We start from the raw sequence: 15,519 nt of genomic DNA, 5'->3' as shown, positions 1-15,519 counted from the left end.
TTTTTGCGGACCCCTTCTCCTTTGATGTGCAAGATGCCCCTTCTGTGCTTCAAATGGAGCTCATTGAGCTGCAGTGCAACTCTGAACTCAAAGCAAAGTTCAGGGAGGTGAGTGGAAAAGCAGACAAGCTTGGACAATTTTTGAGAGAATTGAGCCCTAGTTTCCCTCGGCTTTCCCGAATGTTCAAGCGGACCATGTGCCTTTTTGGTAGCACATACTTGTGCCAAAAGCTCTTCTCCACTTTGAACTTCAATAAGTCCAAGTACAGGTCCAGACTTACGGATGATCATCTTCAAGACATACTGAGGGTCGCAACTGCTTCCTCCCTCAGGCCAAATCTGGCTCGGCTATGCGAGAGGAAACGCTGCCAGGTCTCTAGCAGCAAGGAGTAGGCAAGAGAAGCCATGTTCAGAAGAACAGTTCATTTTCTACAGCAGGGGTCACTAACAGGCGGACCGGGGTCCGAGTCTGGACCCAGTCGCCATCCTATATGGACCCGGACCTATAGTTAACAAAATATTAAATTATATTTAATTTTGACGGGGCGATTCAATTTTAAGCGGTAACCTTACATTGTATTAGACCAGGGAACATACTAACCAATTGTGTGCGAGTTACGCCACCCACGTGACACTACTTAGCCAATCACATCTGCGCATTCAAGGCGATCGCAACGCTGAGTGCAGACACAGACAGACAGAGGAAAGACATGGTGAGAGGTGAATGACAAGCGAGACGATTAACGATACAGTGAGACAAGACGTGAGCGGGAGTCACAAGAGGTAAAACAACTATGGCGCTTTCAAAAAAGAGAAAAGTAGACACCGAAAATAGAACTTTCAAGACTGAATGGACTGACGCATATATGTTCATTCTTCCGGCCGCAAGCAGCAAACCAGTGTGTCTCATATGTTCAGAAACCGTGGCACTGATTAAAAGTGGCAATGTCAAACGCCACTATGAGACAAAGCACAAAGCTTTTGAACAATCATACCCACCCAAGTCTGAACTCAGGTCCCAGAAAATTAGCAGTCTCAGAGCCCAATATGATCAGTCCACAAGGATCTTAACCAGTTCTTTCACCGCCCAACAACGTGCCCATGAATGTTCCCTCAGAGTTGCTTGGATTTTAGGTCAACACAAAAAGCCCTTTGCAGGTGTTGTCAAAGAGTGCATGAGTGCAGTAGCAGAAACATTACTTGAGGGTAAACAAAAAGAAGAGCTTCATGACAAAATAAAGCAAATACCTATGTCAGCATCAACAGCCACAAAGAGAAGTGAATTATTAGCTCAGGATGTGCTATCCCAGCTGGAAGAAGCTATTCATAAGACACCATGTGTAGGCTTGGCTGTAGATGAGTCCACTGATGTGTCTGACAATGCTCAGCTGTTAGTTTATGTAAGGTTCTTCAACAATGATAAGAAAGAGTTCTGTGAAGACCTGCTAGGTGTAACTTCCCTTCACAGCACTACAAGAGGAGAGGATATTTACCTGGCCATTAAGGAAATGTTAACAAAGCGAGGAATAGAGCCAAACCAAGTGGTTTCAATAACCACAGATGGAGCCCCTGCTATGATGGGGAGAGAGAAAGGAGCTGTAGCAAGAATGAAAGAGGACAATCCCGAGCTAATCTCTTATCATTGCATTATTCATCAGTCAGTGTTATGCTCCACCCTGTCAGACGAGTATGCTGAGGTGATGAAAACAATGATGAAAATGATAAATTTTCTCAGGGCATCTTCTTCTTGTCAGCATCGCATGCTCAGGGAATTTCTCAGAGAAGTTGATGCACACGCTGATGATCTTCTGCTTCACAACAATGTGAGATGGCTTAGCAAAGGCAGGGCATTGGAGCGATTTTGGTCCATCAGAAGTGAAGTAGCAGCTTTCTTGGAAGAGCTGGAAAGTCAAAAAGCAACAAACTTTTCTCTCTTTTTAAATGATGGGAAAAACATGGATATTGTGGCCTTTTTGGTTGATATCACTTCACACCTGAATGAACTGAATTTGAAGCTGCAGGGCAAGGACAATTCAATTTGTGAACTGATGACAGCTGTCCACTGCTTTCAGAGGAAACTTGAAGTGTTCAAAGAAGACCTGCAAGGAGACTATGCACACTTCCCAACAGTGAAGGAACAGGTTCAGGGACAGAGAGATGTGTCCTCTTTTGTTGACTTTGTTGATAAGCTGATTGAAAACTTCAGCAAACGTTTTGATAGCTTCAGCTTTGGACAGCAGCTCACCATGTTCATAAAGAACCCATTTGCCATCACTGATGTCAGAGGGTTCTCAAAGGAAGTCACACAGCACTTCAAGTGGGCAAATGCTGGGCCTCTTCAAATGCAACTAATTGATCTCCAAGCAGATGTGGCCCTGAAAGAGCAGTTTGGAAGAACTGAACCTGCCACTTTCTGGCCCCAATTGGTCTCTGAGACAGCTTTCCCAAATCTGAGGAAAGTAGCCCTGTACATCTTGACCATGTTTGGCTCCACATACAGCTGTGAGGCAGCTTTCTCCACAATGAACATAATAAAAACTAAATATCGTTCCAGGATCACCAATGAGCACCTACACATGTGTATGAGAATGGCCCTGACACCATTCCAGCCCAGATTTAAAATCCTAGTAGAGCGAACTAAAGCTCAGTTCTCTCACTGAACAACAGAAAGTTGGGACGTGGAATATAAGGGGGAAAGAAAGAGAAACTGTAAAATTGTTAAAATGTTTTGATGTTATCTGTTGAAAATGTATTGAGACTGTTTAGTCGAGATGTAAAATGTAAAGAAAAAGGGAAACTTTTTTTTCTGAAATTAAGCACTTTGTTTTAAGATGCACAATTTAGCCATTTTATTTATTTTCTCTAATTCATTTTAAACAGCAGCCCTATTTCTAATGTAGGCCTACTGTGTGTTTCAGTGTTAACAATAAATTTTGTTGAAATGTTTTAACTTGTATTTTCATTGATTTGACAGTCTATTGTTCATACGTTCAGATATAAATTTAAAAAAAAAAAAAAGGTTGCTTCTCTATCACAATCATAACGTAAGTTAGACATTATGATGTCCCGGACCTCTGCTTGAGAAGATTTTCTCCAACTGGACCTCCTCAAATTTTAGTTTAATACCCCTGTTCTACAGTGTTCCATTCACGTTCAGAAGAAGGTTATAGAACTGTTAATACAGACATTTCAATCTAAATACAGCAGATATAGAAGACTGAAAAATATCTTATTATTATTTTATTTATGTATTACAGATTGATTTATTTTCTTATTAATTCTTAATTTGTTTATTTATTTTTTCATATTTTGTGTTAAAAAATAAAAATAAAGAGATTTGAGAAGATTGGAATTTTTTAACCATGCCTTTCTTGTGGAAAACCTAATGCGGCCCAGCCTCACCCAGACTCTGCCTGCAGCGGCCCCCAGCTAAATTGAGTTTGAGACCCCTGTCCTACACCATAAATCAGTAAGAGAGGGTACGACCTCTCTCATGGCCCCAAGTGGTGTGTGCATGCCAGAGCACTCTGGAAGGCACACAGTCTTTACAGACTACTAAGGATCAAACCTCTATCATCATGCAATCGATTATACAACTCTAAGCATATATGAGTAAATATTTCTAAGCATAAATGACAATCAACAATATAAACCTTACAGCTGGTTTTAATAACAGAATCCATTTGTTTCTCAAATAAGAAAGAGCTATCGAGAAACACTCCTAAATCTTTAGTTCTGAACTTTTCCAGTGGGCCAAGGTCAACATTATTAGATAATGCTAATTCTTTTCCGTTACATTATAACAATGTGAGGAGTTAATGCTAAGTATACTGCCATTAGCGGCTAATTCTAATTAGGGCTGAATAATTATTAGTAGCTAATGCTAATACCGTTTTCTCTTTCCTTATAACAATATGAGCAGCTAATGCTAATTTGATGTGAATTAGCATTATATTAGTGAGGAGTTAATGCTAAGTAGGCTACCATTAGCAGCTAAAGCTAATTTGAGGTGAATAAGCATTAGTAGCTTATGCTAATACACCTTTCTCTTGTGTTATAATGATGTGAGACGTTAATGCTAAATAGGCTTCCATGAGCTACTCCTTTCCCTTGCATTATAAAGATGTGAAGAGTTTATGCTAAGTAAGCTGCCATTAGCAGCTAATGCTAATACTGTTTTCCCTTTCTTTATACAACTTGAGCAGCTATTGCTAAGTAGGCCACTTTTCTCTGTGACCATGATGGAAACTCTGATAAACTAATGCTGCTAAGCTAATGCTGTTCATGGGCCCTGTTAGAATCAATATTTCATTCTCATTCTGTTGTTTGAGAACAATAACAGGAAAATGTGCACAAGAACAAATTCATTGTGAATTCAGCTGTGAATGTACAGTTTGTCATTATTTAAGCTTCCATTTCCAAATGTTAGCTGACACTTTATTAGGTACACTGGTATCTATATCAGGTACACCTGTGACCTAAATGTTCCTGCAAACAGACTCCTTGGAGACCCCTACATAAATATCCATGAACTATCCAGCTAGACTAGTGTGTCTGTCCCTGAAAATATTCCTGCATGTGTGATTGTTCATGTGTCATCTGCAGGAAACAAACAGGAAGTGAGTGAAAGACACAGGAAATGTTTCCAGCTCTTCCTCCTCTATCAGATTTTCTCTCCATACCTGAGAGTGTCCAGTCTCCAGCCTGGATCCTTCAGTCCAGCCGACAGCAGCTTCATTCCTGAGGGACCTGGATGATTGTAGCTCAGGTCCAGCTCTCTCAGATGGGAGGGGTTGGAGCTCAGAGCTGAGGCCAGAGAAGTACAGCCTTCCTCTGTGATCAGACAGCCTGACAGACTGCAGACACACAAAACAACAATCTATCTGTCAACAGCTGTTTTCTCTTTGTCACAATAACATCTATCCATTTACATCCATCCATTGTAACTTTATTTATAAGTGACAATACCCAACAGACAACACCAGTCATCTGAAGCTGTTTAACATCCATCCATCCATCTTCATCCATCTTCATCCACTTTATCCGGGGCCGGGTCGCGGGGGCAGCAGCCTAAGCAAAGAGGCCCAGACCTCCCTCTCCCCAGCCACTTCCTCCAGCTTATCCGGGGGAATACCAAGGCGTTCCCAGGCCAGCCGAGAGATATAATCTCTCCAGCGTGTCCTGGGTCTGCCCCGGGGCCTCCTCCCGGTGGGACATGTCTGGAACACCTCACCCAGGAGGCGCCCAGGGGGCATCCTTGACAGATGCCCGAACCACCTCAGCTGGCTCCTTTCGATGTGTGTGTGTGTGCGTGTGTGCGTAGATCGACCGGTAAATTGAGAGCTTCGCTTTTACACTCAGCTCCCTCTTCACCACGACGGACCGGTGCAGCATCCGCATTACTGCAGCTGCAGCCCCAATCCGTCTGTCGATCTCCGGCTCGCTTCTCCCATCACTCGAGAACAAGACCCCAAGATACTTGAACTCCTCCACTTGGGGCAGGAACTCATCCCCGACCCGGAGTGGGCACTCCACCCTTTTCCGGCTGAGAACCATGGCCTCAGATTTGGAGGTGCTGATCCTCATTCCCGCTGCTTCACACTCGGCTGCGAACCGTTCCAGTGCGAGCTGGAGGCCCTCACCCGATGAAGCCAACAGAACCACATCGTCTGCAAAAATCAGAGATGAGATTCTGAGGCCACCAAAGCGAAAGCCCTCCGCCACTTGGCTGCGCCTAGAAATCCTGTCCATAAAAATTATGAACAGAACCGGAGACAAAGGGCAGGCCTGGCGGAGCCCATCACCCACCGGGAAAGAGTCCGACTTATTGCCGGCAATGCGAACCAAGCTCTTGCAACGGTTATATAGGGATCGAATGGCCCGTAGCAATGGGCCAGACACCCCATATTCCCGCAACACCTCCCACAGGACACCCCGAGGGACACGGTCGATTGCCTTCTCCAAGTCCACAAAACACATGTAGACTGGTTGGGCAAACTCCCATGCACCCTCAAGTATCCTGGAGAGGATAAAGAGCTGGTCCAGTGTTCCGCAACCAGGACGAAAACCGCATTGTTCCTCCTGTATCCGAGGTTCGACTAACGGACTAACTCTCCTTTCCAGCACCCTGGCATAGACTTTCCCATCCTCCTTGAATCGCTACCTTATCGTGGTGGAGGGGTTTGTGTGACCTAGGGATCCCAGGGGCTATGTTGTCTGGGGGCTTTTGCCCCCTGGTAGGGTCTCCCATGGCAAATTGGCCCTGGGTGAGGGACCAGATAAAGAGCGATTCATGAGACCCTTATGAAAAGGACACCGAGGGAACAGTTTACCCTGGAGCCAGGCCCGGGGAGGGTGCCCGAGGGCGAGCGTCTGGTGGCCGGGCCCGAAGAGAAGACATGGTCCCATCCTCCCGCAGGCCCACCACCTGCGCCATAGGGGTCGGGTGCATTGTGCGCCGGGTGGCGGCCAGGAGTGGAGGCCCTGGCGGACTGACCCCCGGCTGCCAAGACTGGTAAGCTGTTTAACAGTGTAAGGTAACCGCCTCCACTGTGAGCAGCACTTGGTGATGGTGGGAAGAAGAACTCCCTTTGACACAAAGATCCTCCCAGTGAAAACAGGCTCCAGGAGGAGCATCTACCATGACTGGTTGCAGGGTGAGGGGAAAGAGAAGAGATGAGCTCAGAGAGACAAGAACAAAACAGAGAGACAAAAGTTAAGGACATGCAGTAGTGACATATAAAAGCATCAGGAGTGAAAAGAGGGGAGAAGAAAGCAGAGCATCATGGGAAGTCCACCAACAGCCTGAGCCTATAGCAGCATAACTAAGGGATGGTTCATGGTCACCTGATCCAGCTCGAACTATAAGCTTTATCAAAAAGGAAAGTTTGAAGCTGATCTTCAAAGTAGAGAGGGTGTCTGTCTCCTGAACTCAAACTGGGAGCTGCTGCCACACCCAGTCCAATATAGCCAGGATTTCTTTGCTGCTCTGACAAAACCTCAAATCCCAGTCAGAGACGATGAGCATCATCACAGTGATGACCATTTCTCTGTAACCCAGGCTTTCTGCTTCAGGATCTGCTTCAGGATTACTGCTGGTTCAGTGAATTTTGGTTGGACAGTGATGAAACCTGAAGTCTCAGAATCTGTGAGAAGTCTGCTTTCAGCACACAACAGCATTGTTGTGTTGTGTGGATTCACCTCTGCAAACTCATCACTGTTTTACCATCATGTTTCTACTTAGACAATAACAAAGGAAGCAGTTCCCAGGAACTACTTCCTGTCTTGTTAACATAAGAGTACGTTGCCCTTCAAAACACCTCCACTTCTCCTCTTATTAGAGGACTGCCTTATTATTAATCTGCTAATTCTGTCAGTTGATGAAAGAAAAATGCTTGATCTCACCTGAGAGTTTCCAGTGTACAGTGTGGACTCTTCAGTCCTTCAGACAGAAGCTTCACGCCTGAATCCTTCAGGTTGATGTTACTCAGGTCCAGCTGTCTCAGATTAGAGGTCTGAGAGCTGAGACCTGAGGCCAGAGCTTCACAGCTTCTCTCTGACAGGTCACAGTGACTCAGTCTGAAAAATAACAGATAAACAATTACAAAAATAAAACACTTATGTTGAAGCGTAATGAGATACTATTATATTTAGCAATATTTCATCTTGTTCTGGGCGATCGTGGCTCAAGAGTTGGGAGTTCGCCTTGTAATCGGAAGGTTGCCGGTTCGAGCCCCGGCTCGGACAGTCTCGGTCGTTGTGTCCTTGGGCAAGACACTTCACCCGTTGCCTACTGGTGGTGGTCAGAGGGCCCGGTGGCGCCAGTGTTCGGCAGCCTCGCCTCTGTCAGTGCGCCCCAGGGTGGCCGTGGCTACAATGTAGCTTGCCATCACCAGTGTGTGAATGTGTGTGTGAATGGGTGGATGACAGGTTGTGTAAAGCGCTTTGGGGTCCTTAGGGACTAGAAAAGCGCTATACAAATACAGGCCATTTACCATTTACCATTTGTTTTGTCAGGAAACTGAGCACTGATGCAGAGCAACATGTGGAGAGAATCAGAGGAGAAGAAGTGAAGAGAGAACAGCAGTAAAACAACACTGAATTGTTCAGTGTGCTTTTGATATCAACAGAATGTGTCAAATTTCTTTATTTTGTATTTGTTTTAGTAGAATTGATGATTATCACTTAGATAACAACCACAGGCCAGGTCTAAATTGCACTTTGGTGACAGTTACACCCAGAAATATTTCAGAAACGTGGACAATTTGTGCTCCATTGTATTCAGTATTGAACAAACTGAGTACCGATGACCACTTAATATTTTTGATATTTTAATTGAGTTTTTCCACCTGATCTGTGTTAACTAGAATAAACATTTAAAAGCTAAAGCTATGATCACATATGTACTTACAGAGCTTTGTTGGAGGCTTTGACCACTGGCAGCAGCCTCAGAAGAGCCTTTTTAAAGGCTCATGTTCTCACTTAGATCATTTATTTCTACTTACATTTCATTCTGGGAAAAATGGGGATTACTTTGAAAATGGGAACTATTTTCCCCAAAAATCAGCCCTGGATTAGTAAATCACTCCAACATGTTCTCAGGCAGAAGAAGCTGTCTTGTTATGAGGGAGAGAAGAAAAGCAACTAAAATCAGGTGTAAAAGTAAAGCAGAGGATGAGCTGAATAAAGGACACTCAAGGCTGGCTTGGAAAGGAATGAAGTCCATGGTGGGGATGCAGGACAAGGAGCAAAGATGAATGTGATGCTGAATCAGCAGAAGACTTGGACTCATTGGATTCCAGCTTTTTTTTTTTTATTGACATTTTAGAATCACTATACAATACCATCAACTTCAGCTGTCTTTCAGTACATATATTTTTTTCTTTTTTTCTATATTTAAACAACTAAAATATCCATACAATAAGAATGAAAGAAGAAGAAGAAAAGACAAAGAAGCAAAACAGGAAACAACAAACAACTAAAAAATACATAAGGAAAAAGAAAAAGGAAAAATAAATAAATAAATGTAGGGAGTGTGTTTTTGTTTCCATTAATGTAACAAATTTTTCCTCTAGTCTTCTAGTAGTTAACAAAGTCAAAATCTAATGCAAAAGCAAAAACTGGCCTGCGTTTTCTAATGTAGTCCATCCATTTCTTCCATCGTGATACAAACAGGTCCCTCTTGTAGTTCACATCTGCTGTCATTTTCTCCATTCTGTAAATGTCCAGTGTGATGTTCATCCACGTGTTCATAGCTGGGCTCTCTGAAGAAAGCCATTTTTTTGTGATGGCTTTTTTGCCTGCTGCCAGTAAAATATTAAACAAGTATTTATCGTTCTTTGTCCATCCTTCGGGCATAAGTCCAAAACGTAGAGTTTTACTTTCCAAAGGTAAATATCTTCCAAATGTCTCTTGTATTGCTGCATGTATTCCCTTCCAATAAGTTTTAATAACATGACAGTCCCAGAAAATATGATAGTGATTTGCATTTGTATTTCCACAATTTCTCCAGCAAGCGGGAGGGTTACCTTCATAGTGAGATTTTTGGTGAGGTGTAATAAAATATCTTATCAGGCATTTCCACCCAAATTCCCGCCAGCTCTGTGAGCTGCTACATTTCCATTGATATGCCCATATTGTTGTCCATTCTTCCTCCTTTATCTCTATTCCTCCCTCCATTTCCCATTTTGTTTTGATATACAAGGTTGAGTGTAATTTCATATTTGTTAATCCTTTATAGAGGTCACCTATAATACCTCTATTTTTATTTGAACTGCCCTTTTAAATACGTCTATCAGCTGTTTACTCAGTTCAGCCTTAGCTTTTATCGTTTTATTGACAAAATGCCTCATCTGTAGACATCTATAAAAATCCTGTGTTTCTAATGAATATTTATCTTTCATTTTATCAAAACTAATTAGTCTGCCTTCCTCCATTACCATACATGAAGCTGTTAATCCTTTATATGTCCAATCTTTGAATCTGGTGTCCAATTTATTTGGAGCAAAATGTGTGTCATGTGCACACCACTTAAGAACTGCTATATCCTCTTCTAGTTTATATTCTTTTATTACTGTTTCCCAAATTTTAAAAGTCAACTTGATCCATGGATTTTCAATAGTTTTTATTAAATTTTCCAGCTTCTGTCTGCTATAATAGCTTATATGGGGATGGAGGTCAGACTCTCAATAACTTTCCATTGAGCGTCATATGAAGGATTACATCAGCATATCATAGGCCTTAATTGTGCTGCCCAATATTATTCCCTAAGAGAAGGTAAGCCCCACCCCCTTTTCCTTTGTTAAGTTGTAGGGTTTTAAATCTAATTTTTCCTTGCCATATGTATCTTGACAAAATTTTATCCCATTCATTAAACTGTTTCTGGTTAATTTCTATTGGTAATGTTTGAAATAAATATAATAATTTAGGAAGAATATTAATTTGAACTGAGTCTATTCTCGAATATAAACTTAAATATGGAATTAGATTCCATCTCGCTATATGTTCCTTAATTTTTTTCTGTATTGGTAAATAATTTCGTTCTAATAGTTCTGTAAGATCCTTAGGTATTATGACTCCTAGATATTTAAAGTACTCTGTTTGCCATGCTAATTGATACTTATTTTTAATTTTTTCTGATGGAATATAGTTGTACTTAAGCAATTGTGTTTTACTCATATTAACCCTATATCCAGATAGTCGACCAAAGTATTCAAATGATTGCATTAATTTAGGTAAAGAGTTTGATGGTTGACCCAAAAATATTAAAATATCATCTGCATAGCAGGCTAATTTATGCTCCTTTTCATGGATATTAATACCTTCTACTTCTTTATTTTGTCTTATATATTGAGCCAATGGTTCCAGATATAACGCAAATAATAATGGTGAGCATGCACAGCCCTGCCTTGTTCCTCTTTGCAGCTTAATACTATTTGATAGGTAGCCATTAATTTTAATACTTGCCGTAGGGTTATCATAAAGTGCCTGTATTGTCTTAATTATATTTTCGTGAAAGCCAAATGTATGCAAGACTCGGTAAAGAAAGTTCCAATTAACTGAATCGAATGATTTTTCTGCATCGATACTGATTACCATTGCTTCTATTTTATTCTTTTGATTTATTATATTTATTTATATATTTATTATTTTGTTCAAAGAAGACAATCAGAATAAAAGTAATAAAATAATGATTTTAGAGACAGGCCTAACTCAGGCCAGCTGACAGCCTGTGTACAAACAGACTTCAGCCATGTGAGAGTGAGTGTGAGTGAATGAGAGCACACACAGGACACTCTGATCTCTGAATGTGTGTGACGCAGTGAAAAAGAGGATTGTACTGGATATACTGTGACTGACAAACAGAGTTTAAAGAGAAAGGTGTTTGGATTAAAATGGATTATGCTAAAGTGAACGTGCTAATGAAATCTGAACTGACTGAAATGTGAAGTGACAATAATTCAGATGTAAAAGAGAGAAACTGATAATAAGGTGGGGCTGGAGATCAGTGAAGGGCATGTAAACACGTGATTGGCTGAGTAGATATCAGATCGACAGTTTCACAGTTTTCCCTGTGGATTATAACTTTAAGAAGATGTAACATTCATCAAGGAATCCTGCTCTCTGGATTATTTCCATGAACACTGAGCTGGAACACATCTACAGTGCTGGAAGTGCCCGTCTCACCACCAACCTCTCTGTGCACATTCACTTTTTAACCCTTTGTGAGACACTAAAGGTGTAAATCTGAGTATTAATCTATGTTAGTGCGAACACCTCTAATAGGTTGGTTTAGTCTTTCCAAGTCATATCTTCCCTTAGATCTGCGGTCCAGGCTAATAAAATCATCCTAGTTTTACAAGCACTACAATCTAGAGGAGAGCTGCACTAACAGGTGTGACTGATGAGATCTGACCTGCAAGGATACTCATGTTTATGTATATCAGGACAAGGAGGGAAGACCTGGACATCAACTCTGTCAGGCTGCCTGAGTCCTCTCACCCACATCAGCTCAGAACTCTGCATTATCTACTGAGTCAGACTCAGAGGATCAGGGATCAGAAGTTCTACAAAGAGTAGAACCAGACTTCCTGTATAGAGGTGTGTGGGCCTACTGATCCACAGTGTCAGCACAACTTTCACATCATATTCATCTCAGCACAACTAAAACATGTGACTGACCTCAGAGTTTCAAATCGACATCGTGGATTCTCCAGAAGAACACACAGCTGCTTCACTCCTGAATCCTGCAGGTTGTTGTAGGTTCCACTCAGGTCCAGCACTCTGGGATACGAGGGGTTGGACTTCAGCGCTGCTGCCAGATAATCACAGCTGATCTCTGACAAATCACAGTCCTTCAATCTGAATAAAAAATTGAAAGATGTAAGTTTATTAGACAAAGTGTGAGCTTGAAATCATTCAGTGTTTCATCATCTGTTCAGAGCTGAAGAAGGTTCAGAATGTAGAAGTTTAGAAAATGGAAACTCCAAACAGCTGAAGCCAACAGGAAGCAGCTTCAAACAAACAAGAGAAAAAAATGAATTTTTCACATTGAAGTCGTACATTTATCATAAAGTTGTCAAGTTTTGCCATGTGAAATAAAAAAAACTGAACAGGAATCCTCAGAGTTGAACCCTCTGCACAGAGGTTCAGGTTCCTCTTCAGGTCCCAAAGTGCAGAACAACAAGGTTTCAAACAGCTTCGTTCCAGCAGCATCAGCCACAGAAATGCAGAGATAATTCTTTGGATCTCTTGGTTGTGTTGTATGATGCTGTGTTTGCATATCTGGTGTCTGTGTTGCTTTGTGAGGACGGATCATTTACTGCAGCTCCAGATAAACAGAGCTGGACCTGAACCTGGTAGCTTCACTTAGAAAACACTTGTGACGGGAACGTCAGGTCAAAAAAGTGCCCCTCCGACAGCCAAACCCATCTGTTCTCTGATTGGATAGTTACATTTGTGATTGACATGACATTGACCAATCAGATGAAAGGAAGAAAAATAGGGTCAAAATTCATACTTTTAACTTGCAGGGGTTTTTTTTTTTGGCTGAGAAAACACACAAATCTTTTTTTTTTTTTACACACATACAAATCTTTTTTCACGCACACACAAATTCTTTTTACACATACAAATCCTGATTTACAAGTACAAAATATTTATGACCACATTTTGAGCCCATACAAATGTTCTGCAGACGAGTCCATGCGCTCACAACAAAGCTCAGTGTGGACGACGCTGTGCACGCTCCAATGCTGATTGGTTAGAAAGTGGGCGGGAACAGGGAAGAGAGCGACAGCAGTGTTCAGCACAAACACGAAGGATCAAAGAAGAAGAACATGACAAGCTCAGATGGAGGCTGCAGTGGACACTTTTCATTGTTTTAACATTCGCTTTCACTTCAGCTTCACCAACAACAGCACAAGCAGAGCAGCCCACTGACTGCGTGGCCGTGACGGCGCCCCCTGGTGACTGTAAACCACTACAACATGTAGACGGCCGTCTGCTGCTCATTTCTTTGCCACCATCACAGGAGCTCTTTATCCTGTTCTACACTCTCATTGGTTCTTTGTGTGCTTGTTTTTTAGAACAGTAGTCATTTTGATTGTTCAAAGAAGACAGTCAGCTGTGACTAAATGTAGCTCCTACAGCAGTGATGGGAATAACTACTGAAGCTAATCCAGTATCAAAGCTCAGGAATCAGCAGCTCCCACCTCGTTTTCTTTGAACAGCTATTTTTAGCTGCTGTGTTTTTGTGTTTCTGCGGACCTCAGACATCCTGCTGCTCTGGAGAACTGAAGCTCTAAAGGCTTCAGCCTTTATCTCCAAGAAACAAAGCTGATCATGGAGACCCAGCAGGTCAGCTGATCTGTGGACAGCACCAGCATCTTTAAGTAAGTCTGAGAGGTGAGCAGTCTTTGGAAGCCTTTACTGTCTGATGGTCTCAGAGCAGGATTTGGATCATTATTTGGCTTTTCTTCTATTATTATGTTTAGTTTCTGCTTCACAGATATTCTCTGAGATGTTCTCTGAAATGTTTCCCACTGTTGGACAAACTTTCACAGTTTCTTCATAAAGGAGATCTCCTGTGCAGTCCATCTGTGATAATATGTTAAACACTGAATTATGATTCATATCTGAATGTACTGACTGTTAATTATTGATGAGAACATAATCAGTAAATATAAATATGTTTGAGTTTGGCTTTGATGAATCAGAATAAAAGTGATAAAATAATGATTTTAGAGACAGGCCGAACTCAGGCCAGCTGACAGCCTGTGTACAAACAGACTTCAGCCATATGAGAGTGAGTGTGAGTGAATGAGAGCACACACAGGACACTCTGATCTCTGAATGTGTGTGACGCAGTGAAAAAGAGGATTGTACTGGATATACTGTGACTGACAAACAGAGTTTAAAGAGAAAGGTGTTTGGATTAAAATGGATTATGCTAAAGTGAACGTGCTAATGAAATCTGAACTGACTGAAATGTGAAGTGAAGATAATTCAGATGTAAAAGAGAGAAACTGATAATAAGGTGGGGCTGGAGATCAGTGAAGGGCATGTAAACACCTGATTGGCTGAGTAGATATCAGATCGACAGTTTCACAGTTTTCCCTGTGGATTATAACTTTAAGAAGATGTGACATTCATCAAGGAATCCTGCTCTCCGGATTATTTCCATGAACACTGAGCTGGAACACATCTACAGTGCTGGAAGTACCCGTCTCACCACCAACCTCTCTGTGCACATTCACTTTTTAACCCTTTGTGAGACACTAAAGGTGTAAATCTGAGTATTTATCTATGTTAGTGCGAACACCTCTAATAGGTTGGTTTAGTCTTTCCAAGTCATATCTTCCCTTAGATCTGCGGTCCAGGCTCCTAAAATCATCCTAGTTTTACAAGCACTACAATCTAGAGGAGAGCTGCACTAACAGGTGTGACTGATGAGATCTGACCTGCAAGGACACTCATGTTCATGTATATCAGGACAAGCAGGGAAGACCTGGACATCAACTCTGTCAGGCTGCCTGAGTCCTCTCACCCACATCAGCTCAGAACTCTGCATTATCTACTGAGTCAGACTCAGAGGATCAGGGATCAGAAGTTCTACAAAGAGTAGAACCAGACTTCCTGTATAGAGGTGTGTGGGCCTACTGATCCACAGTGTCAGCACAACTTTCACATCATATTCATCTCAGCACAACTAAAACATGGTGACTGACCTCAGAGTTTCAAATCGACATCGTGGATTCTCCAGAAGAACACACAGCTGCTTCACTCCTGAATCCTGCAGGTTGTTGTAGGTTCCACTCAGGTCCAGCACTCTGGGATACGAGGGGTTGGACTTCAGCGCTGCTGCCAGATAATCACAGCTGATCTCTGACAAATCACAGTCCTTCAATCTGAATAAAAGATGAAAGATGTAAGTTTATTAGACAAAGTGTGAGCTTGAAATCATTCAGTGTTTCATCATCTGTTCAGAGCTGAAGAAGGTTCAGAATGTAGAAGTTTAGAA

The 15,519-nt window shown here is 41.9% G+C and overlaps 1 protein-coding gene across 1 annotated transcript in view; it reads right to left on the bottom strand.

Annotated features, from left to right (window-relative positions):
- LOC146679447 (stonustoxin subunit beta-like) overlaps positions 1-9,251 on the bottom strand; it is a 13,703-nt gene extending 4,452 nt beyond the window's left edge. The window contains exons 1-2 of the mRNA XM_085450371.1: positions 9,172-9,251; positions 4,682-4,855 (exon numbers count right to left, since the gene is read on the bottom strand). Coding sequence (XP_085306497.1) covers positions 4,682-4,855; positions 9,172-9,251 — 254 coding nt within the window. The remainder of the gene's footprint in view (positions 1-4,681; positions 4,856-9,171) is intronic.
- Positions 9,252-15,519: the final 6,268 nt, after the last annotated feature.

Source organism: Copadichromis virginalis, unplaced genomic scaffold, assembly GCF_057382275.1.
Source record: "Copadichromis virginalis isolate Kocher_CV1m ecotype Utaka unplaced genomic scaffold, C_Virginalis_male_GT1.1 unmapped_scaffold_1, whole genome shotgun sequence".
Taxonomy (NCBI): Eukaryota; Metazoa; Chordata; class Actinopteri; order Cichliformes; family Cichlidae; genus Copadichromis; species Copadichromis virginalis.
The sequence above is the reverse complement of the archived record's forward strand: the minus strand, read 5'-3'. Positions and strand labels throughout refer to the sequence as shown.